This window comes from Nasonia vitripennis, assembly GCF_009193385.2.
Source record: "Nasonia vitripennis strain AsymCx chromosome 4 unlocalized genomic scaffold, Nvit_psr_1.1 chr4_random0005, whole genome shotgun sequence".
NCBI classification, from domain to species: Eukaryota; Metazoa; Arthropoda; class Insecta; order Hymenoptera; family Pteromalidae; genus Nasonia; species Nasonia vitripennis.
Genome location: NW_022279640.1, coordinates 161,960 through 189,404, shown reverse-complemented (window position 1 = coordinate 189,404; position 27,445 = coordinate 161,960). Strand labels below are relative to the sequence as shown.

The 27,445-nt window shown below is 36.5% G+C and overlaps 1 protein-coding gene and 1 long non-coding RNA gene across 2 annotated transcripts in view; both read right to left on the bottom strand.

The window, feature by feature from the left end:
- LOC100115630 (alpha-soluble NSF attachment protein) overlaps nucleotides 1-26,957 on the bottom strand; it is an 83,901-nt gene extending 56,944 nt beyond the window's left edge. Inside the window, exon 1 of the mRNA XM_031928223.2 lies at nucleotides 26,395-26,957. Coding sequence (XP_031784083.1) covers nucleotides 26,395-26,483 — 89 coding nt within the window. The 5' untranslated portion in view covers nucleotides 26,484-26,957. The remainder of the gene's footprint in view (nucleotides 1-26,394) is intronic.
- LOC107981548 lies at nucleotides 9,137-10,271 on the bottom strand. Its single transcript, XR_001729467.2, has 3 exons — nucleotides 10,018-10,271; nucleotides 9,925-9,953; nucleotides 9,137-9,827 (listed from the first exon to the last, which is right to left on the bottom strand). It is a non-coding gene; the product is annotated as an uncharacterized LOC107981548 (long non-coding RNA).
- Nucleotides 26,958-27,445: the final 488 nt, after the last annotated feature.

Sequence of the window (27,445 nt, the reverse complement as noted above, 5' to 3'; positions counted from 1 at the left end):
ATAGAAACTAACAGTAAGGAAAATAACCCCCGCGAAATGTACAGAGGGATTAACGCCATCAGAAAGGGTTTTAGGAGTAGAGCGCAATTGATGAAGGACGAAAACGAGGACCTCGTAACAAATGACAACGAATTACTGTCGCTGTGGAAAAATTATTTCGATAAATTATTAAACGTGCACGAAAATAGCGAAGAATTAGGAGACGAAATCCACACTGCTGAACCCCACGTGGAGGAACCGAGCTACCAAGAAGTAGAGGCCGCGATTAAAAAACTAAAAAACAACAAAGCCGCGGGAAATGACTATACCAGCTGAGTTACTCAAATATGGGGGCGTCGAGCTCACTTTCAATATCTATAAACTAGTATGTGCCATCTGGAAAAATGAAACAATACCCGAAAATTGGAAGGAATCTATCATTATACCGATTTTTAAAAAGGGGGATAAGACAGACTGCAATAACTATAGGGGTATTTCACTTTTAGCAACGTGCTACAAAGTTCTGTCAAACGTAATACAAGCTAGACTCACTCCATTCGCGGAAGATATAGTAGGAGATTATCAGTGCGGATTTCGGCGCAACAGATCGACGAGCGATCAAATGCTTACCATAAGACAGTTGTTAGAGAAAAAGTGGGAATTTTGCGAAACCATACACTAACTATTTATAGATTTTAAAAAAGCGTACGACTCTATTAAGCGAAGCAAAATGTATCAAATTCTAGTACTTCTCGGTGTACCGAAAAAACTCGTGAGATTAATTCAAATATGTCTGAACGGAAGCACGGGAAAGGTCCGAGTAGGCGGTAATGTATCAGAACCCTTCATGATACGCGATGGTTTAAAACAAGGGGATGGGCTCTCTACGGTGCTGTTCAACTTAACGTTCGAGTATGCCGTTAGAAAAATGCAGGTTAGCCAGCTGGGCGCAACGCTTAATGGTACAATGCAGATACTAGGCTACGCAGATGATTTGGATATACTGGGGGATTGTAGGGAAACGGTAGCAAGAAACGCGGAAATCCTCATAAAAGCGGTGGAGTATACAGGGTTAGAAGTGAATGAATCAAAAACAAAGTACATGATTGTGGATAAGCTAGGCATCTGCAGAGGGGAGGAAGATATCAGAGTTGGGAATTTTACTTTTGAAAAGGTTAGCGAATTCAGGTATCTGGGTACGACTATAAATGATAGAAACGAGATTAATGTCGAAATAAATAAGAGACTCCATTCGGGTAATGCTTGCTTCTACGCCGTGAGTAATTTACTTAAGTCGAGGCTGTTGTCTAAAAACGTTAAAATAAGAATATACAGGACAATAATACTGCCGGTGGTTCTGTACGGGTGCGAAACGTGGCTCTCACTAAGCAGGCGAACAACCGTTTTAGGGTATTTGAAAATAAAGTCTTGCGAAAAATATACGGGCCGAAGAAAGATGAGGAAACCGGGGAATGGAGGAGACTACACAATGATGAGTTACACAATCTGTACGCGTCACCAAATATTAACAGAATAATAAAATCGCGCAGATTGGGATGGGCAGGGCACGTAGCGAGAATGGGAGACGACCGTACGGCAGCGCGTGTCATGAAGGGCAGGCCGATGGTAACGCGACCTCTAGGTAGACCTAGACGTAGATGGGAGGACAACGTAAAAGCGGATCTAGTAGAAATAGGACGGGTGGGTGTCGATCGGAGAGGTACATCTTGGGTGGGGTTGACAGAAGATAGGGCAGCGTGGAATGCTTGCGTAGATGAGGCGATGAACTTTCGAGTTCCAAATGCCATGTAAAAGAAAAAAATATAGGGGTGCGGTCCTGAATTGGAAAGGGTACCATTTTATTTTTTACGTAATCACCTTTTATAAGAGTCCTTAAATGTCGAAAACAAATTGTGCAAAGCATGCTTTTTATGTAAATTTAAATTTTTAAGTGATAAAAGGGATGAAAACTCGATTGCTGAATATCTCAGCTTCCTCAGAGGTACGAGGGTTAATTTTTTTTTAAAATGAATGTTTTTTGTGCTTTACAGGATGACACAGGTTCCATAGGTTACTTGAAGGGGGCACGAATCATCTATATTATTCTTCGTCGTTCTTTTATTATACACTATAAACCGAATTTTTTAAAAATTGTTTTAACTTGAAAACGAAATGGTGAATCTTTCTAAAAAAAAACATGATTATTGAAAGTTATTAGGACTATACTCCACTTTAATTTTGAGTTATTTCATGGGGCAGATCCTGAGAAAAACATCAAAAACTGAAAAAAGTCGTTTTTCTACGTGACGCCATAACTGGAGTAAAAAGGCAAAAATCCCGTTCAAATTTTGGATTTAGTTCGCATTATATGGCACCTTGATCCCTTTCTTTGGGTTGTTTGTGAAACCAAATAGTTTCAAAGATATTAGGCTTCCAAATTTTGTTTTCTCACCCTGTATACTATAGTCGTTTTTTCTAAGTGACGCTATAACTGGAGTAAAAAGGCTCAATTCAAAATTTTTCTAAGACTTCTACATGTAAATCTCATTAAATGGTGATATATAAAACATTGTTTTAAGGAAATGTAAAAGAAAATTGAAAATTATTTTAACTTAGTTAATAGAAAAATGTTGAGATAGGAAACGTGTTACATTTTCTTACAAAAATAAAAAAAAAACGCGCCGAGATATCTAACTCTTGGTAGTAAAGAAACGATATCATTAAAATGTAATTAATACAAAGATTATGTTAAATAACATTCTTTAAAGTGTTTAAGAAAATAAGACATATAATTGCAGATATAAATATATGAAAACAAACATGATATAATGGCTGATAAGTAGTTTTACATGCAAATTTGACACTTATAACCTAGTAAATTTTATGTCTATTGATCCAAACACATGTTGGTATCGGTAGTCATGAAATGTACTAGGTTATAAGCGTCAAATTTGAATGTAAAACCACTTATTTGCTATTATATCATGTTTGTTTTCTACATAACTTCTAGTAGAAAGTCAGGCCCATTCTAAAACTTTACAGCTACTTTTTTACTATAAAAAGGTATCTTTTTATTGTACTGAGGTTGTCGGAGTCCGGATCAAACATTCAGATTTTCATATTTTAAGGTTTAAATTGCAAAAAAAGTAGCCTTAACATACATATAGGGCTTTAAAAGTATTTTTATTGAAAAATTCAGAAAATTTCACAAAAAAAGTATCTAGATAGTTTTAGTTAAAAATGCATCCCTTATAAGCTACAAATCATTGAAAATAGGCAAAAAATGCAAAAATTGCTTGAAACCTCAACTTTGACTAGCTAGAACCCGAAGCCAAATGAAAGAATCACGCTGAAATTTTTTTGGGAGTCAGGTACAACATCTAGAACATATATATACAGTTTGGGCAAAAATTAAAATGTTCATTTTCGATTTCACAGAGAACCACCCATATATATATATATATATATATATATATATATATATATATATGTGTGTGTGTGTGGGTGTGTGGGTGTGCGAATAAGGCTGAAGAGCTGAGCAAGGCGCCTTTTATCCTGTGAGGCGCTACTGCGCCGAGCCACTGCTGCGCGCTTCTCCCTCCAGTTTGCCTCTGCTGCTGCTCGCTGATTGGTTCGGCGCTGATCTCTTTTTTGATATACTCCCTTTTCGCGATATTTTTTGTGCGCGAGTCGCTCGCAGTTAACACAAGTCAGGACCGTTACAGGGTAAACCGGAAGTCACCGAAAGTGAACCGGAAGTAATCGGAAAAAATACAAAATGACCTGGAAGTGACTGAAAATAACCGACAATGAATCGAAAACATATCGAAAATAAACAGGAAGTGACCAGCATAATGTTGAAACGCTTTACGTGTTCACGCGTCCACATGTTTTTCTCAGCTTTTCGATAGTGCAGGCTTTCTTTTAACAAAGGGGCGCCAGACGACCGAATCGTCAAGACCGTGAGGTCTTTTACAAGCGCCTGCACTCTCGCGCCACCGAATCTTTCCGCAGCTCAGCCTTGATATAATTTAGAGCGGGAGGGGTTCATGGTCAGCAGAGGAGGTGGAACAGGGAAGAAAATTACGCAGAACTCAAGTGATTTATGCTGTGATGGTCTTATTTGATTATGTTCTCATGATCACATTTATAGCATATTTTACCCAAAACTTTAGATAAACTAACTTCTAGTAAAACCAACAGAACTATATAAACCGCTGAAAACTGCCGAATTTTTGTCTCGAAGCCGAACTCATTCACCCAAATACTCATGCATACGGTCGTACGAACTCCCCGGCACTCCTCCTTATTGATCGACACTCCGGCCGAATTCGTGCATCGGACGACGGTGTCCCCGGACGACTCCTTCACAATCACCCGCCGCGCTCACCGCCCCGCTAACTCGTACCCGGACGTGGCCGACCCCTCCCGTGGCCGACACGTCCGTCCCGGACCAGAGCTGGCAAGCAAGAGAGCGAGCGCTGCTCCTTGTTCGAACTCGCGGCCCGCGCCGGCATGAACGGAAACCGTAGATATCCTCGAATCCGCGTACCTTCTACTAGGCTCCGTCCGCGCGCGCTTTTTGATTTCGTTCAAACGCGTTCACATACACTCACATTCAATTATGTAAAATTACAACGATAAGCCCTATAAATCGCTTAATAATTTTTCGTTGATCTTTTTTCAGTCTATCCTTGGCCTCGCAGTTTCCTCGTCGGCAAAGGCTCTCCGGGTTTTCTGCTCAGCAATACTCTCGTTCTCGGGTTGATTTGGCAACGCTGCAACTCCTTGTACCCTCTCGTTTTCTCTTTCTCGCACCTACTTACACGCACACATATAAAACCTCGCTCTATACTTCCATGCTTTTTGGCCTCGGGACGCTCCGCTGCCACCCCGGCCCAGGACTCGCGCTGCTTGGGACGCTGCAATTTCTTGCAACGTTACAATGTATATTGGCTGTAGTACTCCTAAGGGTTAGTCTCCCAATCTCGGCGTCGCCTCGTTGTGCGTCTGCCAGCTCGTTGTAGTCGATCGGCGTGGTTACCACTTTGATGAGTGATAAGAAATCTGCGACGACATTGTCTTTGCCGGAAATATGTCGTATGTCCGTCGAGTATTGGCCGATGAAGTCTAGGTGCCTGCCTCAGTGATGCTTGGTTTTTGCTTAAAAGCAAAAATCAGTGTCTTATGGTTCGTGTAGACAACGAACGTGTGAGCTTCTACCATGTAGCAGAAATGTATGATCGCCAGGTAGATAGCGAGTAGTTCGCGGTCGAAGGCGCTGTGACGGGCTTACGTCGGGCTCAGTTTCTTTGACAAAAATCCTAACGGCTCCCACTGATCGTCTACTGCTGCTGCAGGATTGAGTCTAAGGAGTCGCAAACCAACGCGAGGCGTGCGCCTTCTTCCAAATACGCGAGGAGCGTGAGTTACTCGAGGTCGGCCATGGTCTTCTCAAAGGCCGCCGTTGCTGCATCCGTTCAGCTGACCGACTGGTTGCCTTTGATCTTGCCCTTTATAAGTTCGTTCATGGGCGCTTCCGTACTTGCTGCGTCTGGAGCAGATCATGGTAGAAGTTGACCGCTTCGAGGAAACGCCAAAGCTGCGTCGCAGTATGCGGTCGCGTATACTTACTGATGGTTTTGGTTTTCCGGGACTTTGTACGTATGCTGTTGCTCGTCACGGCGTAACTGAGGAATTCGACTTCCGGCTGTCCGAAAAAACACTTGGCAGAATTGACAACGATGCCGTTCTGCTGCAGGCACTTGAACAGCTGCTTTAGGTGGTCGTGTTGTTGTTCCTCGCTGTATGATGCCACAAGGATGTCGTCGATATACGCGTAGCAAAAATCTAGGCCACAGAGCATCTCGTCAACGATGCGTTAGAACGCCTGCGCCGCGTTGCGCAATCCGAAACTCATAAACGGGAATTCGAATAATCCGAATGGCGTTATGATGGTGGTCTTAGCGATGTTTTCCTCGGTGACCAGGATCTGGTTGTACGCTTAAACTAAGTTGATCTTGGAGAATATCTGCTTACCTCGAAGCGCTTGGGCGAAATTGCGGATGTTTAGCACAGGGTAACGGTCCGGTATAGTAAGTCCCCGGTAACCGCCGCACGGCCGTTGGTCGTCTTCGCCTTTCGATGCCATGTGCAGAGGCGCCGCCCATTTGCCTTTGCCTCGTCTCGTCGCACAATGGGTAGAAATCCAAAAATAGTAATCGAAATTCGTGCTTCACGCGAATTTGTACTGAAAAAAACTAATTAAGTAATTTTTTTCTTTTTGTAATGTAGTTTTCTAAACTTTTTCCCTTTTTTGCTACCTTTTATAGGAAAAAAGTAGCTTGGACGGCGAAAAGGACCTATTTCTAAAATCCTACAGACTCGCGTATCCTGCTATTTATTGCTATTATTGCTTCGACCTGTGATTTTATGCCATATATATATATATATTCATACTATTCATATTTACTTATATATGTGCTACGCCTTAATTACATCATTTTACCTACTCAAATTTAAATAAATAAACTGTACTGTGGCTGATCATATAAATAGTTGATGTATGGTTTCGCAAAATTATGGTAAACAATTGATCGCTCGTCGATCTGTTGCGCCAAAATCCGCACTGATAATCTCCTACTACATCTTCCGTGAATGGAGTGAGTCTAGCTTGTATTACGTTTGACAGAACTTTGTAGCACGTTGCTAAAAGTGAGATACCCCTATAGTTATTGCAGTCTTATCTCCCTTTTTAAAAATCGGTATAATGATACGATTCCTTTCGGGTATTGTTTCATTTTTCCGGATGGCACGTACTAGTTTATAGATTTTAAAAGTAAGCTCGACGCCCCCATATTTGAGTAACTCAGCTGGAATAGAGTCATTTCCCGCTGCTCTTATTGTTTTTTAACTGCTTTGTTGTTTTTTAGTTTTTTAATCGCGGCCTCTACTTCTTGATAGCTCGGTTCCTCCACGTGGAGTTCAGCAGTGTGAATTTCGTCTCCTAATTCTTCGCTATTTTCGTGCACGTTTAATAATTTATCGAAATAGTTTTTCGACAGCGACAGTAATTCGTTGTCATTTGTTACGAAGTCCCCGTTTTCGTCCTTCATCAATTGCGCTCTACTCATAAAACCCTTTCTGATCACGTTAATCCCTCTGTACATTTCGCGGGGGTTATTTTCCTTACTGTTTGTTTCTATTCTCCTAATAAGATTATTTTGATACTCCCGCTTCTTATTTCTGTAGATCGCACCCGCCTGTTTCCTTACGTTAGAATACTCTTCTACGGTCCTATCGCTTCTATCTAATTTAGCCTTTTTGCGCCTTTCAAACCAGAGTTTGCACTCTTCGTCAAACCATGGTTTGCTCTTTTCTTTTTATCCAGTACTTTGTTTGCGGCCTCTTTTACCGTTTTTTCTATGTCCCCCCATAAGCTATTCGGTTCGTCATTCCCCTCCGGCGATGTGTTTGCTTCTTCAAGTGCCTGAAACCTGTTATTAATTTCTATCTGGTACCTAATTCGCTCTGTTCTATCACGTAGTTTCTCAATATCGAAGCTTTCTACCTTGTTTGCTCGCTTACTATTTTGATTCGCTACTAGTCTAGCTCTTAATTTGGCTACTACTAGGAAGTGGTCCGAGTCGCTATCTGCCCCTTTGTAAGCCCTTACGTCAAGAACATTAGTATGGCGTCTTTTTTCAATGAGGAAATGATCAATTTGGTTCTGTGTGACCCCGTCCGGCGATGTCCACGTTGCCTTGTGTATGTTCTTGTGCTTAAAACACGTAGTTTTGATTATAAGATCTTTTGCCGCCGCGAAATTTATGACCCTAATACCGTTATCATTGCTGGCTTCGTGCAGGCTTTCCTTACCTATAGTAGGCCTAAACATTTCCTCCCTACCTATTTTAGCATTGAAATCGCCTAATACTATTCTTGTGTCGTAAGACGCGAACTGGTCGATTACCTGCTCTAAAGTTTCGTAATAGAGATCCTTAGCTTCTTCTTCTTTGTCCTCCGTAGGACAGTGTACATTAATAAATACATATCTATACTATTCACCTTCGATAATGATGTACGAGAGCCTATCATTGACGGATTTGAAACTTTTAACCGAATGTATGATGCTTTTGCTTACGAGAAATCCGGTGCCTAGAGATCCCCCACTCCCGGCCCCATAGAGGTAGGTGAATTTACCCGATGCTAGTACTCCGCCATCTGGCCACCGCGATTCCTGTATTGCTACCAAATCTAGATTGTACCTATCAGCTTCCTTTACTTTACTTAACTTTTCGAGTTCTTTAAACGCACCTGCTCTGTATAGACTGCGAACATTCCAAGTTCCGACCCTTAAGTCCCTTTTGGTTCGGATTTGATTTTTTTGAGCCATGATGTTATGTTAAACCCGCGCGCTTCGGATCCTGTTCCGATCGCAGGTGAGTCCACCGTTCTAGAGGTGATAACCCCCATACCTCTCTAGAACTAAGTATGAGAGCTTTCCGACTTTGACGAGGACAGTGTCAATTCGTCGTCAGACACACTACGGTTTCATTCTCGCATCCTAACGCCCCCCTGCAATGCAGCGCGCCTTCGCTGGCATCGTTACCGCGTAAGACCAGGTGACGAATCATTCTACACATTCCCTTTCGGGGCAGTTGTCATCGCTCCCGCATCCTCCTCGGCAGCAGGATTTTTGCCCATTTTTGTAATGTGTGATGAAAGAGATAGATTGAGAGATAGGAGATAATGCGAAGTGTTTTTGTTGTTGTGGTGCTTGCGTAGTGTTTCTAGATGAATGCGTTCGACAGTGTGGGCTCACCATACCCACGCCTGTTCCTATCGGCTGTCCGCGGCTGCTTATTCAATTTATTCGCAGCTAACCTCTTTCTCAGGGGCTGTTCCTCTATCCGCAACCTAAGGACGCGCTGTGTAGTGGTGATAGGCACCCACCCGTCCGATCTGGACGACAACGCCCAAGACCCGCTTAGGGTAGCGGCATTGTAACAGGGACCGCACCCCTATTCAGGTGTAAAATTGACTTTATTCATGAAAAATATTTCATCCCCTAAGGTTTCTTTGAAATTTGACAACCTTTACACAATTTATTTTTATTTTAAGTTATGCCAATCGAAAGGTCACAAAAAAGACACCCTTTCACACAATTTTTATTTCAAGGCTGCACCCTTAACACAGGAAAACATTAATTACGGAATTTCTAAAAAATGGCCATAATAAAAGTGTTGGCGAAATCGACCGCATTGCACAATTTTTCTGGGAGATTCGGAGGTCTAAATAGAAGATTATTTAGTTAGCATCAATATTACACGTATACACATGTAATATTGAAGCTAACTATATAATCTTCTATTATGTATACACATACGCGCGCCCACAGGCCCAAGTTTTGTAGGGATATCTCCTTATCATTATAAGCTTATAGTTAAATTCTGAACATTATCCCGTACATGTATATAAATAAGACAACATAAACGTAATTGTATAAACTCGGAATAAGCGCATGAAATTTGACAACAGATAATTGATATTTTTTAAATTGAATCAGCACAATTTACTTTCAAAATTTGAGTATATTGTACTGAACTAGAAAACCTAAACTAATAATAATGAAAATAACTCAGATTGAAGAAAGGCTCTGAGAAGCCTGACACGTCCCGCTAAACTAAGGCTATACTTTAAACAATCAATTTTATAAATTATGCCCTTCTACTAAATCAAAACTTGGCTGGACTTTTTAATGAAAATCTTCTATTTTGTTCCATAGAATCCTCTTGAAAATATTATCCCTTGCTGCAACTGCTTGCCATTATGTTCAATTTTTTCACCTAAAAAAAAAAAGATAAAATCAAAAAATAACCTCTGGAATGTAAATAATATTCGAAGTTGAAACCATTTATGCACTAAATGCATGGTTGTACATACGTATAACCTGCATCTTAGAAACACTGCATCTGCAAAAATAAAAATTATATCAATCGCATGAAACGTATTTAAATTATATAGAACATACTGTACCTGAAAGTTACACACTAACGAAGATCCAGTGTTATCGATGATCAGGCATGAGACCAGTGCTCTTAATTGCACTGCTCCCCTCTAGCCAGAGTCTTGATGAAGATTTTTGCCAACTCCAAGATTGCGATGCTTCAGATACCAACGTCAATAATATTTTCAGTTATACTCTGGTGCATGCAGTATACTGCGATGCCAATGAATGCAGCATTGCTCGTACACCTAGACACACAGGAAAATATATTACAAAGTTTTCTCACAAATAATTATTGATAGATTGAGTCCACTGATCTTTTAGAATAACAACGTCAAAAAATGTTTTTCAGTCACATAGTTTATATCTACAAACAGAAAACTAGCAATATATTAATAATCACTGTTAAAGTACCCGTAAGCAAGAAAAAATAACTATTTAAAAACCTGATAACATGCACACTGCATTTCAAATTAAAACTTAGATATGTTATCAATTAAACATACAGTACAAGTCATTGTAATATTTTGAATATTACCATGTCCGATAGTATAAACCTATCTCGAGAGCCATATTAAAGTGGTTAAAGTATCCAATAACATCAATCAATAATCCCAGCAAGCATGAATCCAGCTCCAAGATCATCTAGACGTGGTTCAAGCAGCCAGCAACGCCAACCAGGACAGCCAGGAAGTTCAAATATAGCTCGAGGATTGTCTCCGGGTGGTTAGATCAGCCAGGAACACCAAGCAGCATGGCCAAATAACATTGAAATACCCAGAGACGCCTATCAGCATCACTACAGGGAGAGTAAATCTAGCTCCATGGTCATCTTGATATCTTCATATCCTTTAAATAGCCTGTAACGCCAGATGCTACACATCCCAGACAGTGCGAATCAGCCCCAGGATAGAGCATGCATGGTCCAATTGGCAGCGATAATTAAATTTTCGCCCTATGCATGGGGCTCGAACATCAAATTTCCATTCGGATAATAAACTAAAATTTTTTCGATTTTGAAGTTAGGAATCCTTTTTCCGTTTTCGAAACGATGCGCCCTTCCTAAAACTCGATAAAGCTAGAGAACGACGTCTACAAGTGAGCCTTTCACAAAAATCGGTGACCCTGAACACCTAGACATCATCTACAAGTGATTCTCACGCCTAGACACTGAAAACTATTTAGCGCACTACGTAGATACATACTTGATGCATGAAAGTTTATTTCAAGGTTACGGCTCCAATTAACTCAATAGAGTCTACGAGATATTATCGCCTCATTATGGGTACGATATGGCGACTGAGTCGCGACGAAATATGACGAATTTTCTACCAAGGTTAGAAAAGATGTACACGTTTTTCGAACTTGAGTCCATTGGGATGCGTACTAAGAGCGAGCAGAGTATTCGTTTTACCATAATTTGATCGCCCGCACGATACTCCTCGTATATTGTCAGGTAGTAATTCCCCGAGACGTTTTCACACTTTTTGCTGCTCTGCTAGAGTATCGAAATTCGACACTGGTAGCCTGATCTTGTGCGGTTTGAAATCCATGAAGACGCTTTCTAAGTTTGCAAACGATTATCGCTGTAGCTACATACCCACGCTTATAAGCTTTTAAGCTTATAAAGGTATAAGCTTTGCGATTTATATGGAAGCCAAGAATAACGAAGCAAGGATTCTCCAGGTGATAAGCAGCCTTGACAGTCCGCACATGTTCCGATGTACTGGGTAGTAACAGATACTCTTATAGTTCTCAGCTACGAAAACTCATGGTGACAGGTCTATTTTTTTTTACAAGTAATGAAGCATTTTAATTTTAGGTTTATCCGAGAGCACCACATATGGCATTAGCCATTCAATTTTGGTTATTTCAACTTGGTAATCCTCGTAAACATTTGAATTAGCCATGACTTAACAGTCTGCACAACGGAATTCACATCTAAATTTGATCTTGTGAGAATGAGCGTATGTTTGACATTAACATCGATTTTGCGATAATCTTCAGCAAAGTCTGGGATCATACTAAGTGGAATTAATACGTCATAGTAGCTATTACTATCTAGCTGTTAGGTCTCTGCGATGTCGAGCCAGCAAGCATTTTCAATTTCTGAGCTTTGACTAGGGCTAAATGATACGAATCTTTTCATAAGACTTGTCAAGCCCATATTTTTGCATCCAATAATCTCTATGGCGTAACAAGCTCATAACGAATTTTCTTAAATCCTACAAATCTTGTACCCTCGTCAGAATTGCCATCAGGTTATTGCAATTTTCCGCATGTATATAATGAACTGCGCAAAGGCAGCACACATAGATCTTGATGTATGCCTATGCGAATTTCATCGTTGTTGTTGAAATTTGATAAAGTATAAAGCTGATGCGCATGAATCTCTTAATGCGCAACAGATTCGTCAAATACGACAGGTGACTGTATGCTTAGCACCTCTTCCATTTCGCTAAAAGCAGCACAATCGTATGCAGCTTTTTTTCTTTAAGCACTTGTCGATGACTGATTGCTTGATGACATGGTAAGTTAGTATTATAGCCTTTACCTAGTTTAGAATTGTTCACAATGCCCATAATGATCAGACTGATTTGGTATGTGTGACTAGCACGTAACTAATAGGCGATGGAACTTCAATAATCGTGTAGCCTGGTGAGACAGCTAGAAAGAATTCATGTATGGTGTGCAACTTATACTCATTTATGTATGCCCTAGAAAAATGTATAAATACTTATATAAATGAACCAAATTTTTATTACTATTCTTAGACATAATTACCTTTATTTTGATGGTTTTAGACCTTCTATATACCTCTATAATACCTACGTATAGTAGGGAGTCCATAATTCACTTACCGTAAGATTCCAAAGAACGAATGGCCCAAATGAGCTCAAACTCTAGGATATTGTTTAAAAGTACATTATTTATGGTATGAATGAGGGGATTTGGTTTAAATTTCATAGAAAAAAAGTTACATGATAGTTATGTTAAAATTAATCAAAAATTGATAAAAAAATCAGTAATATGCTTATAAAACTTTTTCTATGAAATTTAAACCAAATCCCCTCATTCACACCTTAACTAATGTACTTTTAAACAATATCCTGGAGTTAGAGCTCATTGGGCCATTCGTTCTTTGGAATCTTACGGTAAGTGAATTATGGACTCCCTACTATACGTAGGTATTATAGAGGTATATAGAAGGTCTAAATCCATCAAAATAAAGGTAATTATGTCTAAGAATAGTAATAAAAATTTGGTTCATTTATATAAGTATTTATAAATTTTTAATGAAAATGTTTGATTTTAATTTCAAAGGTGGTGTGCACCCTTAACTTTGAGAATAGTTACTGGCAAGTCGAATTCGTGATCAGTATTTGGCGACAATACATGACTCGTGAAACCCAACAATTTTCCAATAGAATCTTTTGGCTGGAAATCAATTGAACGATTACACCAGATCATGCAACGAAGGGTGTTGTTGTTCGGCTTAAGTTTAAATGTTATGCCTTTTGGTGTTGGAGTCACTTTAAGGCTGTTCTCAATATCTTCAATTTCATAGCTGCCTCAAAGTTATTATATCATCCTCCACGTAAAACTTATTATTACCAGTATCAATGTTGGGTATCGAATTGAATGTCAGCAGTTCCACAAGTCCAAGAACGTAGTTGGTTTAAGTTTAAGCGGTGGAAAATATTAAGCTTCCAGTACAAATGAAGTTCCAGACAAGCTCAGCGTTGGTGAATCTTTTACTCGTTTACGCAAACACTACTGGCTACAGCTGAAGCATAACCAACACTTGTATATCATTCAGCAGAAATATTAGACAAAGATGGTCATAGTTGTAGCTGTTGTAGTTCTGATAATGCTCTTTATTGCTTGATTGTACTTGACTTCGATCACATTCAAGTACTTCATGAGATCCTTAGGTGGTTGTAAATTGCCAAAACTGTCAAAATATACATCGTGGCCTCGTTTTGATAGATGACCCAATGCGTGCCAGGTCCATTTTCATCATCAAGATTGATAATTGCCGATTCTTGATGGCGTGGTCCCCTCGCAGGCAGTCTAATTCGCATGTAAACACCTCGAGAATATGAAATCTTCGAGATGCGGGCATATTCGAGAAGATCAGCGTCGGTTAATGCACGTTGCAGCAATTTAAAGTTATTTTTTCCTTGCGCCTTGTCCACGTTTTAGGTACATAACGAACCCTCTTTATTAGGTTTGAGATATAGACCCATGCTGAGCGCAATAGCTTCTATTATCTTGTTATTTCTTTGACTTTCCTCAGGCTGCCGTTTAGCAGCGCTAGCATCGTTCACTGCATTAGCGTTACCAGCAGCGCCACCTGCCAATACACCTGTAGCACTCAAACCAGCAAATCCTCCGATTTTGGATGGGACTAGCAGCATACGTGGAACTGAATGAAGTTCCACTGTAAGTTTGTTGATAAGTGTATTTATGCACGATCGTTATACAAAAGAGGACAGCTCTCGACTGACTTTAAAAGCTTATAAGCGTGCGTAAAATTACACGTTTTCTCACTTCTTAACACTATCCGTATGGATTCCTCAATCTCAATATTACTAATAATCAATATGCTCTACCGTACGATCTGCATACCAACTTTCAAAACGCTTACTACAAAATTTTTCAATACATACTTGATGCCTGAAAAACAAGGTTATAAAAGATTTTCGCTAAGTATGAATCATCTGTGCTTTATATAAGAGCAGCAAACAAATCAGTTTCAGTAGTCCTCATAGATCACTCACTTCTTGAACATCGAAAATGGATTTCAATGAGATGAATCGTCTCGGACGCAAGGATTTTCTACCAACGTAGAAACAAGCGAGTCTTGAGTTGGAGAAAAAATATCAGATCACCAGTGTTAAAGAAATCAAGACAAAGTATGAGGACAGAGCCATCGCCAAACTAGAGAATTTGTTTGGCGTCTTGTTACCCGCAAGAATAAGCAAGATACTAGCTGAAGATTTTTTAAAGCAAATGTGCTCAGAATGTACAATGAAAAAAAAATATACATGCAGTATTTTAGACATGTAATAAATAAGATAGAATTTAGTTATTTAGAGAAATAAAAAAAATGTTCTTTTACGTTAGTCTTTATTAACTAAAATATTGTGAATAAGAGATAAAGATGAGTGCAAGAAAGAAAGAGAAAAACTACAGTGATATTAAACCAAAAAAACAACCAAATTTAAATTGGTACAAATATTGGTACAATACTAAAAAACACAACAAGTTCAACACCGGATAATGATTTTATTTATGTCACACAAAATCGTCTCAATATTATTGTAACTAAAAGAAGATTTGAATGATTATAGAAATTATGAATTTTTTGGAGGAAGGAGTTGTCCAACGTTTCAACTTGTTCCTTAAGTCTGATAGCAATAATGTTTATGGATTTGATAATCAAAATTCTGAAAATCTTTTATATAGTTTAGAATGCACTAGACAATTAGTTGCATAGAGAAAACCAAACGAGATTCAATAGTAGGCACTACCTTAAGTGAAAAATCAGTGGATTTTTATAGTTCATAATCGGCTGATTTTTTTCAGTAACGCCGGCACCACGCACAAGTGTCGTGATTGCAGCTTATAATACAGCACAAGCGCGTTTGAAACTATATGGACACTTGAGAGAATTAGGTGTTCGTGTTCTTTAATATGTAACAAATTCTTGTATATTTGTTTTACACAATAATGCTCCAGATGAGGATAAACCTTTTATCTGTTCTAAACTAGGTGAAATGACAGATTAACTTTGTGTATATGGCGATAATACATACATAGCTAATTTTATTTCGGGCGGGCCAAAGTTTTACGCTTATACAGCTGTAACTCCTAATAAAAATGAAAAATTGAATGTTGTGAATGTAAAAGGTAATTTATTGAATTTTTCAAATGGTATAAAACTGAATTCCGATAGTATTAAGAATTGAGTCAACGATGCCTTTGCAACTGATGATCAAGAATCTGAAAAAATGTACGATTAATGTAATAAAACACGATTAAAATTTAAGGCTATCAGACGAACTAAAATGCACGAAGTTCTAACGCGCGATAAATCATAAAAAATGCTGTGTTGTATTGAAAACAAGTATAATCTCACAAAGAATTGATTAAATTTTGAAGCCGTTTGACTGAAGTAAAGTGTTATTTCTTTAATTTTTTCTTAAATATTAAAAATAGCATATTGGGCCAAATGGTTACCATGATAACTCCAGAACGCAATTATATTTCTCGCTGAAACTTTACAGGTTTATCAAGTATAACCTAACAAAGAACTGATTAAATTTTGGAACCGATTTACTAAAATAAAACGCGTTAAAAAAAAGTTTTAACATTAAATAAAAAACCGCTGTTAATTTTTTGGCACATAGCTTCCTTGAATATTATGTATTGCTTTGATATCAGAATTATTTTTACTTTATATATAATTCTATAAAGTTTTTGTACTTTTTGACATTCGTCACGATAACGCGCGCCGATTGCCAGAGAGAAACAAGCAGATGAAAGAACTCTGCACGTTGTAGTAATAATTCCTCTTACCCGTTTTTCTCCGGATCTGCTCCATAAAATGACTTCTAAATGAAATCAATGAAATCAAAGTAATATATAGTTAAATTATAATCAGAGGCACTTTGGATAGACAGACAAGGTGTGGGGGGGTTCTCTCTGAAGTCGGGTCGCCATTTGAACTATACCCTACTGAAAAAAAGCAGATGACAATCAACTGATTATTAGCTGATAATCAGCTAATAATTTGCTGATTATCGTGCCAAAACGTCAGCTGATTATCAGGTGATATCAGCTTAATATTTTTATTTAAGCTGATAGTTACACATATATGCGATATATATATGTTTATATGCGATGAAATGCTAGTGATAACCAGCTGATCATCAGGTGATAATCATAAAAAATGTTTAACCTTTAGTATATTTTTTCGAAGTTGTTTTAAATTAATTAAATTTATAAAATTTACATAATGAGAGCATCCAGGTGATAACACCAAAACACTGGCTCTGCGCTGCAAAATTTTTTAATAATTGATTTAAAAAAAAATGTAATAATAATAAATGAATTTTTATCTTAGCAAGGTTGCCAAATGGCTGATGTTAAATAAACTATCGTTAAATGTAAATAAAACTGTATACATAATCTATGGCAACTACTGTGATAGTGTACCAGAAGATATAAATATTAATATTGGAAGCAACTTTATAAATAGGGTTGAAAGCCATAAATATTTAGGGTTGCATTTCGATTACAATATGAAATGGAATATACACATTGACTCCATTGTAAAAAGAACAAGATATTTAATTTCTGTCTTTGTGAAAACTAAAAGTATAATGGATAGAAAAACCTTAATGCTGATCTACCATGCATTCTTCCAGGGCCTAGTCAATTATGGAATAATTGCCTCAAGTGGGGCATATAACAATTGTATGTACTCGATACAAGGAGTACAAAAAAATTTTTTTTTTGCTGGTTGGTAGCGGAGGTAGGATCCGCTACGCGACTTGACTTGCGCCAATTCGCCGACCCGACTGCTGTTTAGTGGTGACAGGGAAATACGCCCTGTAGTCCTTGAGTTGTTTTTTGGAGTGGTTTTCAATTATTGGAGTGGATCTTGATGGAAGCACGTAGAAAGCAAGTAGAATCCGTGCGTGAAGGTTTGGGGCGAATAATTCCTCTTTATCTTTCCTGTGCCCTTGAGTGGTTCTTGGTTCTTGAGTGTCGAATGAGGAAGAGTTTTTGAAGAGTGGTTCTTTTTGTAACTATTTGTTGGAGTTCCTTTGTTGAAGCAACCCCGGTTGAAAATAATTAGGTGAATTTAGTATATGATATTGTTACATGATTTTATTACATATTTTTATTATATGATTTTCTAGTCCCAAATATTCATGTAATAAAATTATATACTAAAATTATGTATAGTAAAAATATACATATAACAATATGATTTATGAGAAAAATGACACATATACATATAGCATTACAAGGTAAAAAGTAGACAAAATGGTGATGAATATTTTATAATGAATATGTACACATATTTTTTACATATTTACCATATTTTAATAATAATATAAATTAGGCCCAATAGATAAATGTACAATTATTGGCATTCACAGAAATACATATTTTTTGAATTCTATCAGTTTTAACAGCTATATCATCGTGAGAAATATTTACAACTCTTTTTACAGATAAACAATCTATTAAAAAATTCTCAGCATTAACAATATTACGTATTACATATTCTTTCGTAGTGATTTCGACAACAATAAATTGCTGTATCCGAATGAAGCTATCGTCGTCAGTTGTTGCGATTGAATTATTGAACCTGAGCCTTGGTCTCCTGCTGGACGTGTAGAGGCATTCTTCTTTAATCATTTTAAAAAAATGATAAATTATCAAGAGATAACTGTAGTTGTCAGATCCACGTTCTTTTTGTTCTTTTATGCCATCCTAAATATCTCGCGTTTGACAATTTTAACGTTCCTTCAGCATTTTTATTATGCAGATGTAATAAAAATGGTGTAATATTTGAATCTGGTTTTAAAGCAATATTTTTGTGTAAAATCAATTTACTTTGAGGCAAACTGATTGAACGACATAATTGGTACATAACGCCTTTAGCAGCATGCATTTTGCGAACTAATTGGCCTTTGCCATTCTCCAAACAATAGTCACTATGTGCCTATATTGGACCCCAATTAATCACACTTTGTGTCAAATGCAATAGTTGATAGACGATATATGGCATAGCACTTTGTGAATAAAAATGCTCTGTATAAGCAACAAATCGTTTAAACAGCATATCAGCGCGCTCTAGTTCATTGCGGAATATGTATTTGCTGTTAAGTATATAAAAAGCATCTACCAACAATGCTCAATATTTCATATAATCAAACATATGTGGAAAACACATTAATATAGGTAAAGGTCTATCATCAATAGAATGAGTTAATCGAGCTATTTGGTTTGGAGCCTTTATCGACAACAAAATTTAATTTATTGTAGAAATATCATCATTAGACAAAGAATATGGCCTATTAGAAGTGTTCAACAAGTACCCTTAAAAGTGATATGCAATACTTGGAGAAATGCAATGCATACTATCCGGCACAAAACCAGAAATTATGTCGAATTTATCTAATGTTACTAAAATTGATGGCCTTGTAACACCGTAAACTGGATTATGTGATCCTATACTCATTTACATTCAAGAAACGTAAGGTTTAAAAAAAATATCCATATCAGGTTTGTCTTTTCCAAACCATATACCACAAGTCAGAGTATTAAATCGTGCAGTTATAATGTTATTTCATGCAATGGTATTGACTGTATAAACTTTTTGTAGGCAATTCCATCGGTAAAATCTTTAACATCTGAATAGATTGTATATCCTTTTTCAAGCACGAAATTAAAGTGTTCAGAGTTTTTTTTCATCAACAAAGCGATTTCGTTATCAATATTAAAAATAGCAAAGTAATCTACGTAAGTTGGACTTTTTAATAAAACTCTTTCATCGCAGGAAGTGCGTGTAACTTCGCGATCATCACGATGAAACTGTTTTATATACTTTTTGCAATGAGGGCATACAGCATGAAAATCTATTCCTGCATTTGAATTCAACAATTAATCAACTTTATAACGGGTATCAGGAAATTTACATGTATCAATGAAACAGTTGATCATTTTGAATAGATCTGCTATTCCGGAATGGCAAAGATTATATGCGAGTGCGGGCTGAGGGTAAACATTTTGAAAAACAAAAATGAGAAAGGGTAAAGATTGGAAATTCAACATTTATAAACTGAGATTTTGAAATGAAAAATTTATAAAACAAAAATGTTGAATTGAAATATTGCGAAAGTGATATTTGTAGTTAAAATATTGCAAAAGCGATATTTTTAAGAATTTCCAAATTTAGGTTTTCAAAATTATACCTTCCCAATATTCTGGGACTTAAAATTTTACCTTTCGTTATAATTCTATTCGTAATTTTTGCCTTTCAAATATTTATTTTTCAAAATTTTTACCCTCACTCGTGATTAAATACTTTTTGGAAATGCCAGAAGCGGTTGAATCAGTTGGAATCACACACACTATTGTTTTTCTAAAACTACCAGATCTGCTATTCAGACCCAAAAGGCAGATGAAAGACAACATTTTGAACTTTGATAGTATATCATTCCAAAGTCACTCAGCATTAATAAAATTTATACAAGAGCGTTTTCTAATAATTTTTATCTGATTATTACTTTACAAGGTCTATTAAAACTCGTACAGAAGCCACATGTTAACTATTACTATACAGCTATTTGTCATAATATAGCTACGTTAACTATTAACATAAGTATCATTGGCACAAATCAAACATGCTTATGTTAACAGTTAACATACATCTTTGCTGCAACCTCACTTTTCTCATAGTATGCTTCAGAGGAATTTTAAAATCAAGATATCATAGCTATATGTAAATTGTTTTTTATTATTTTAGTTAATGATATTAATTGTTAAAAATCAAATTATTTGATAATAAAGTTAATGAAGTATCATTTTGGAAAAAAGTATCAAATAGTACAATATTTATATTATAAAATACATGAAATATTGATATACAAAGGATTTTCATTTACAAATTTTAAACATGTTTTCTAAATAATAAAATTCAAGAGAAAATTGATCCAAAGTATGAAAAGCTGAAAATTTCTTTTATCGATGAACAGAAAGTTGAATACAATTTGAATTGCACCATTTTTGATGTATTGTATGTTACAAAAGGACATTTTATAGCACTATGCAAGTTTTTAGACCTCTGAATGCTATGATTAAAGAAAAAATTAATCTAACGCGTGTAAAGCTAAACATTTGTTTTTCAATTGACAGAAAGTTGAAGCGCGCATTAACTTTTTCTAGTGAAAACACGAACTAACCCTATCATCATCAATTTACATGCATATAGTATTAGAGCAGGATATGATAAATTGGTATGCAAATTTCCAGATCTCTGACTGCTATATTTTTATAAAAAATTGATGTAATGTAATGTGGGCCAGATTTGAAATACCTTTCGATGATTGACAAAATGTGGAAGCGTGCACCAACTCTTTCTAGTCACAAGATAACATTTATTGTGATATATAATACTTTCTAGCTATAAATAATAACTAGATAAATGCATATATCACTTCTTTATTTTACCTTTCATCATCCTTTTGTATCTTATGATTTTTAAATATATTTCTTCGAGCTATGTCGCAGGATACATGAATTTATTTTTGATATAATTTGTAACTTGGGTTTTTCGTGCAACCCAGTTACTATGCAATTTCTCGCCCAGGACTTAGAAAATAACCCAATGGCGCCAGACGCTCTCAGCATGCGTCAGAGTCTCGCGACTCTTTTTTCCCCGGTGCGAGGTTTTGCAGAGTGTTTTGCTCGGCTAGCTGCAGCCCCGAGATCGGTAAGGAGAGAGGGTGGTTTGGGAGAATCAAAACACGTGGGTAATCAAAAAGAACTTTATATTCGAGTTAAACTTTTACAATTCTAAACCGAGATCCGCACAAATTATTAAGGTAGCCCGTAAACATAGACAACCATAACAAACAGATATCCGTACATGAAAGATACCCCGCGTGACTTGCACGCGCCTTAAGGCTCGAGGAACAACCAGTTAACACACTCGCTAAAACGCTTCGTTACACACACACTCTCACATTTTTGTCGAACGCGAATTCCGCAAACACCAGAACGACCTATTCTGAGATTGCCCGACCACCTTACGCCTCGTGCGTCTAGGAGCTGGCGCCAAATATTATTTAACGGTTTCACTAAATCCTTATTTCTACGTTTTGCACTAAATTCTTATTCCTACGATTTATTGTCACACGATAAGATAACTCGTGTTTCGCACTACAAACGAGATAGCCCTTTCTTCGGGACAGGAACACAAGATAAAAAAAAGGACAGTGATCCGAAGGTTATCAGTACACACGTGAGATAGCCCGAACCGTTCGCGAGACCAAAACGTGGAACTGCTGTTCACCCGCGAGACGGATTCGACCGGAGAAAACAAAACGACTCACTGACCTTACAAAAAAAATCCTCCAGAGCGAGATTGAGCAGAAGATTGTTACCGGTGCGAAGCTGGAATACCGGGAGCACGTCGTTTAGGAGCAGTCGGAACAGGCGAGTGCCGGCTCGCAGCCACCACTCTGCTCTCCCTAGCCGCCGTGTCGCAGGAGCGCTGATTGGTCAGCGCGTCGCGGCCCGACGTTCCGCTTGCTCGCAACACTATCGGTTCACGCACTGTTGCCGCGTCGCGCGGTCGCGCATGCGCACAGATATTCCCGCGGACACACTGTCGGGGAAGATAGCCACAAAATTCAAACTCTCGTAACATTCAGGCTGCCTTTTACTCACAGACAACCAAGATTGCTCTTGGTCGTGGAACCTGTAGCGACTCGCAATTCCCCGTCGTCAGGGCCCTTGACTTGGGTTGCATCTGTCACTACGATCGCGAGACGCTGTAGTTTTTATTTCTGACGTTCGTGCGGGCGAGCTGCCATCACGCTGATCATGCTGCATCAGACGGTCACGTAGGTAAACCCTATGAAGGGTTCTGCCACCTGCAGCGGCTGTCTTACGGTGCGTGGGTCCGACTTAAACGCCCTGTCGAGGTAAATGGTTGCTGCTGCTGCGCCAACGTGGTTCGTCGTCTCCCCGCATTTCTTACTCGCAAGTCGGTGACGTGCGTTGTCCTATTTGTCTTTCGCAGCCACTGCTCCTCTCTCGCCGTTTACTCGGAAAAATAAACACATGCACTATCTCTCTCTCTCATTCATACAGCCTTGAGATGGTCTACCCCGACCGCGCCGAACGCCGTTGTTGCACGGCAAAATTTCGTTGTGTTACAAATTATATAATTTTTGTACATGATTTTATTACATGAATATTTGGGACTAGAAAAACATATAATAAAAACATGTAATAAAATTATATAACAATATTATATACTAAATTCACCTAATTATTTTCAACCGGGATTAGTAGAGTAGAATTCTTTATAATAGTGCTAGTTTGAATACTTTGTTTTAGCAGAACATTGTATTATTTGTGGTATTATTAAGGAATGTATCTATTGAGTTACTACAGCTCAGATGTTTATTTTGATTATTGGAAGTCACTTTCGGGGAAAGTCGCGATGTAGCCGAATGAACGTTTGTAAACATCAAGTCTGTTGGTCATATAACTTTCCATTTAATTCCTTTTAAGAAGACGCTTCAGAAATAATCCATTTTCTTAGATTTTGTTAATAATTTTAATTTATAGATGTTTTAAATCAGAATTATTTAACTCAGAAGTAGACTTTGGCAAGTTTGTAGTTTAATTGTTTGACACTCGGAATTACTTTAAAAATTAACAAAAATTTAGTCTGGCGTAATTAAATAAATTTTTATAATTTGTATCATAGTCTTTAGTACACTGATCACGGTCTGGAATGTGTCGATTCGTAATAACGGTCCCCGAGTTTTGTTGAAGCGAGTCAGCACTATCACTTTCACTATTGGATCTATTTAATTAATTCTTAATTGTGGCTTAATGGAAGGTTTTTTGGTAGGGCTTCCTGGACCCCCTCCATAGGCCCCAAGTTGGTCAGAACCCTGAAGGAAGAACGTAGAAAAAAGTGAGAAGGAAGAGTATAGAGAGTTATTAAAAATTATTAACAGAAATCATTTTGAAACACAAAATTCCCCACTAACAGTTAGGCAATTGTTCCAAATTGGGGAAAATACGGGATATTTATAGTAAAAATACGAAAACTACTAGGAATAAGAGCACATCACTGCCAAAACTTAATAAATCTATAAGTAAGAAAAGCAGCCACATGGCTGTGAAAATTTTCAATCTACTCTCTAATGATCTCAAAGAGTTAACAGTTAGAAAAGTAACTATAAAAAATAAATTAAAGGATTTCATAAGAAATCTAATGGAATGAAATGAATTAGAGACACTAGTTTAACTTCTGTTATTAGTACAAGAAAGAACAGTATAAAAAGATTAATTTTAGTTTTTAGTTTTTAAGTTATCTGTACAATTATTGTACCATACCTATGTACAGGCAACTTGTTTGCCTCTATAGGAAGCCTTAAAAAGGTTTATGTATATGGTCATGAATAAATAAATAAATAATTTTACAATAATAAGCAAAACTGTCTCAAGATATTCAATCACTATTCGTCCGTCCCTAAGAAGAGTAGTACGGTTCTGATTTGCCACAAAGACTAGTACGGTTCTGATTTGCCACGAAGACTAGTACATTCAATTTTAAAAACAAATATTTTATAAACAACAAATTTTGAACTAGTACATTTAAATTTAAAAATATTGCAATTTTATTAGTTTTAACCAAAATAACTATTTGTTTTTCTCCAAAACAATTGGATTATTTTATGTGGGAAAGATCTGAAATGTACTAGTCTTCGTGGAAAATCTGAACCGTACTAGTCTTTGTGGCAAATCTGAACGGTACTACTCTTCATAGGGACCACCGAATTGGTAAACTTTCACTTAGAATAAAAAAGAAGCAATAACTCAGACTAAGTCTAGTTTTCTATTGGAAATATAAATTTAGTTAGAGGAAGCTACGTGCCAAAGAATTGGCAGCAGTTTTTCAGTTATAAATAATGGAATATAATAAATATTGTTAACTGCAGGGCAATCTGTTATATTTGCTACTTAAATATTATATACATAGAATGTTTTATATATTCCTCTGAGAATTTTTGATGTTATAAAAACGTTATTTATGATAATATGATGATAATATGTTTCATCTTGTGAAGCATTGTAATAAATTGTTAATAAATTAATTAAAGAAAAAAATAAATTAAAATTATGTTTATTTTCAAATGGGTATTACAGTGTATGCCTTAGTGTTTCATTTTTGTTAAATTTAGTTACTAAAAAATGACAAGAACTCTGTTGACCGCAAACATGCAAGTGCTGTCCCTACTGAAAAAAAGCAGATGACAATCAATTGATTATTAGCTGATAAGCTGATCAGCTGATTTTCATTAGCATTTCATCTCATATAAATGCATATTTGTAACTATCAGCTTAAATAAAAATATTAAGGAGATTCATCTGATTTAGAAATAACAAACAGATTCAGGGGAAAAAATCCACACACATAGATATGTATAAATAAAAAGCTTATGCAAAATTTTGAGTCATTTAGATACCCTAGAGATGAGATATTAATAAAAGTATTTTTTCCAATTTTACATGGAGTCTTATGGAGTGTCCCATTTTCTAGTTTTAATTTGCAAATATTTATGGTATTAACAAACAGTTTCTGTTGCAAATTTTTGTAGAAGAAAACTTAGTAGAAATGTTTGTCGAATTCAAATTAGTTTTGAAAACAATCAATGGGTACCTCTATGCATAATAAATAGTTAGTTTGATAAAAAATATGTGCACTTAACCTCAAAAACAGAGTCAAATATTGTCTGCATTACATTTTTTATTGCATAAATATTTCTATTTATTTATCCAAAGTCATTATTTATTATAAACTAGCTTTTCATAAGTCCGAAATGAATTATATTTCTTGTATCAAAAGGAAATAACAATTAAAAAAAATTATCCTCACTTTAGACTAGCGACGTACTAGATGAACCTCCTTAAGCTGATATCACCTGATATGATAATCAGCTGACGTTTTGACACGATTATCAATAGATTATCAGCTGATTATCAGCTAATAATCATTTTTCAATACTAAATGCAGTTACGTATCCTCCGTGCGCTCCTCATTTAAAGTTAGAATTTGCAAATTTAAGACAACCAATTATGGTGAATTTTATGATATTACCCAAAGCACAGCTATTAACTAATCACATTTTTCAATCATCATAATCAACTATTCTATTTTTAATTTCATTGATTTTTATGCAAAAGTTTGTGCGAAAATATCAGCACCAAACTCTGTAGACACATCTGCATGAATATTTGCAATGAGTTTTACGTAAAGCTGTGTAAATCTCTGTACATTATTTATGTAATATAATGTTGAAACTTCTATAAATTTCTTACTGAATTTTTTTCAAGTTGACTACATATCACCATGTACACTGTATGTACATAATAAGTGCCCAAGTGTAACTCACCATGCCATAAAATGTCACTAAAAACACTTATCGTAGAATATTTTACAAGACTGACTATCTTCAATCTGCTAAGTAACGCAAATCTGTGTTGTAAGCAGTTGTATAGGGCATTGTTAGCACCCAAGGGTAGCAAAGAAGATAAGCACAGAAAAATTTTAAAAACAGTTGTGTTTAACATACCCGAATAATGAACTAAGAAAGCCCTTGGATGTCAGTTTTTTTTCAGCTTCTGCTATTAACTGCATAGCTTTCTGTTCATTGTCAGCCATTTTGTCAATTTTATCTTCGAAATTTACTAATAACAATGTGTTACTTATTAGTTAATTAAAATCTAATCAAAAGTAAGTAAGTAATTGTGATCAAAATGAACAGTATTAAATTTTAAAATTAATTTAAAGTTAATTAATAAAAGGTTATAATTTTTGTTAGCATCGATATTATTTTAAAACTCATATTTAACAAAATATATCCAGTTTGTTACAAGAAAATTAAATTTTTTCGACAAATCTTCATGCACATTTTTAGTTATCTATATTAAAAAGATTTAATCTATATAAACAAATTCGAGGATGTCTTCACTGTAAACATTATATATATATTTATTTATTTATTTATCTATTTATATAGTATATATATATATTTATTTATTTATTTATTCGATAGCTCAAAAATGTCTGTATAATGAAGACTAGCTAGCACGAAGTAGGAGAGTAGGAGACCAAACACTTATGAGCTGAGGGCTCAAAAGTGGCTAGCTTTTTCCGACAGAGATTCGCTCAACCGAACCATCAATGCCAGCCAGTGTTAGTCGTTGGATGTGCATAAAACGCACCCAGAGGCTAACTTCAGACCGCACCGACTTAAACAGCAGTAAGCTAATATGGTCTATTGTACTACAGTTAGGTTATAGGCACGTAAACATCATGTAGAAATTGAAATTATTTTATATCTATTGCATATTCCATGTCAAAGATAAAAGTTACAAAAAAAAAATTCTGGAACTGATACCTAAACCCACCTATGCCATATGCAGCAATTCCTTATAAGATATTTGCTTTAAAGAAATGTCGGCACATCAGCAGAAACCCGCGTAAAAATATTATATGAGATCTCATATGACTGAAATTCGTACTGAGATACATTCGCGTAGTTCGCGTACATTTGCATACGTTTCTGTACAATTGTGTAAAAAATGTCCGAATTCCACTCGAAACGTACGCGAACGTACATC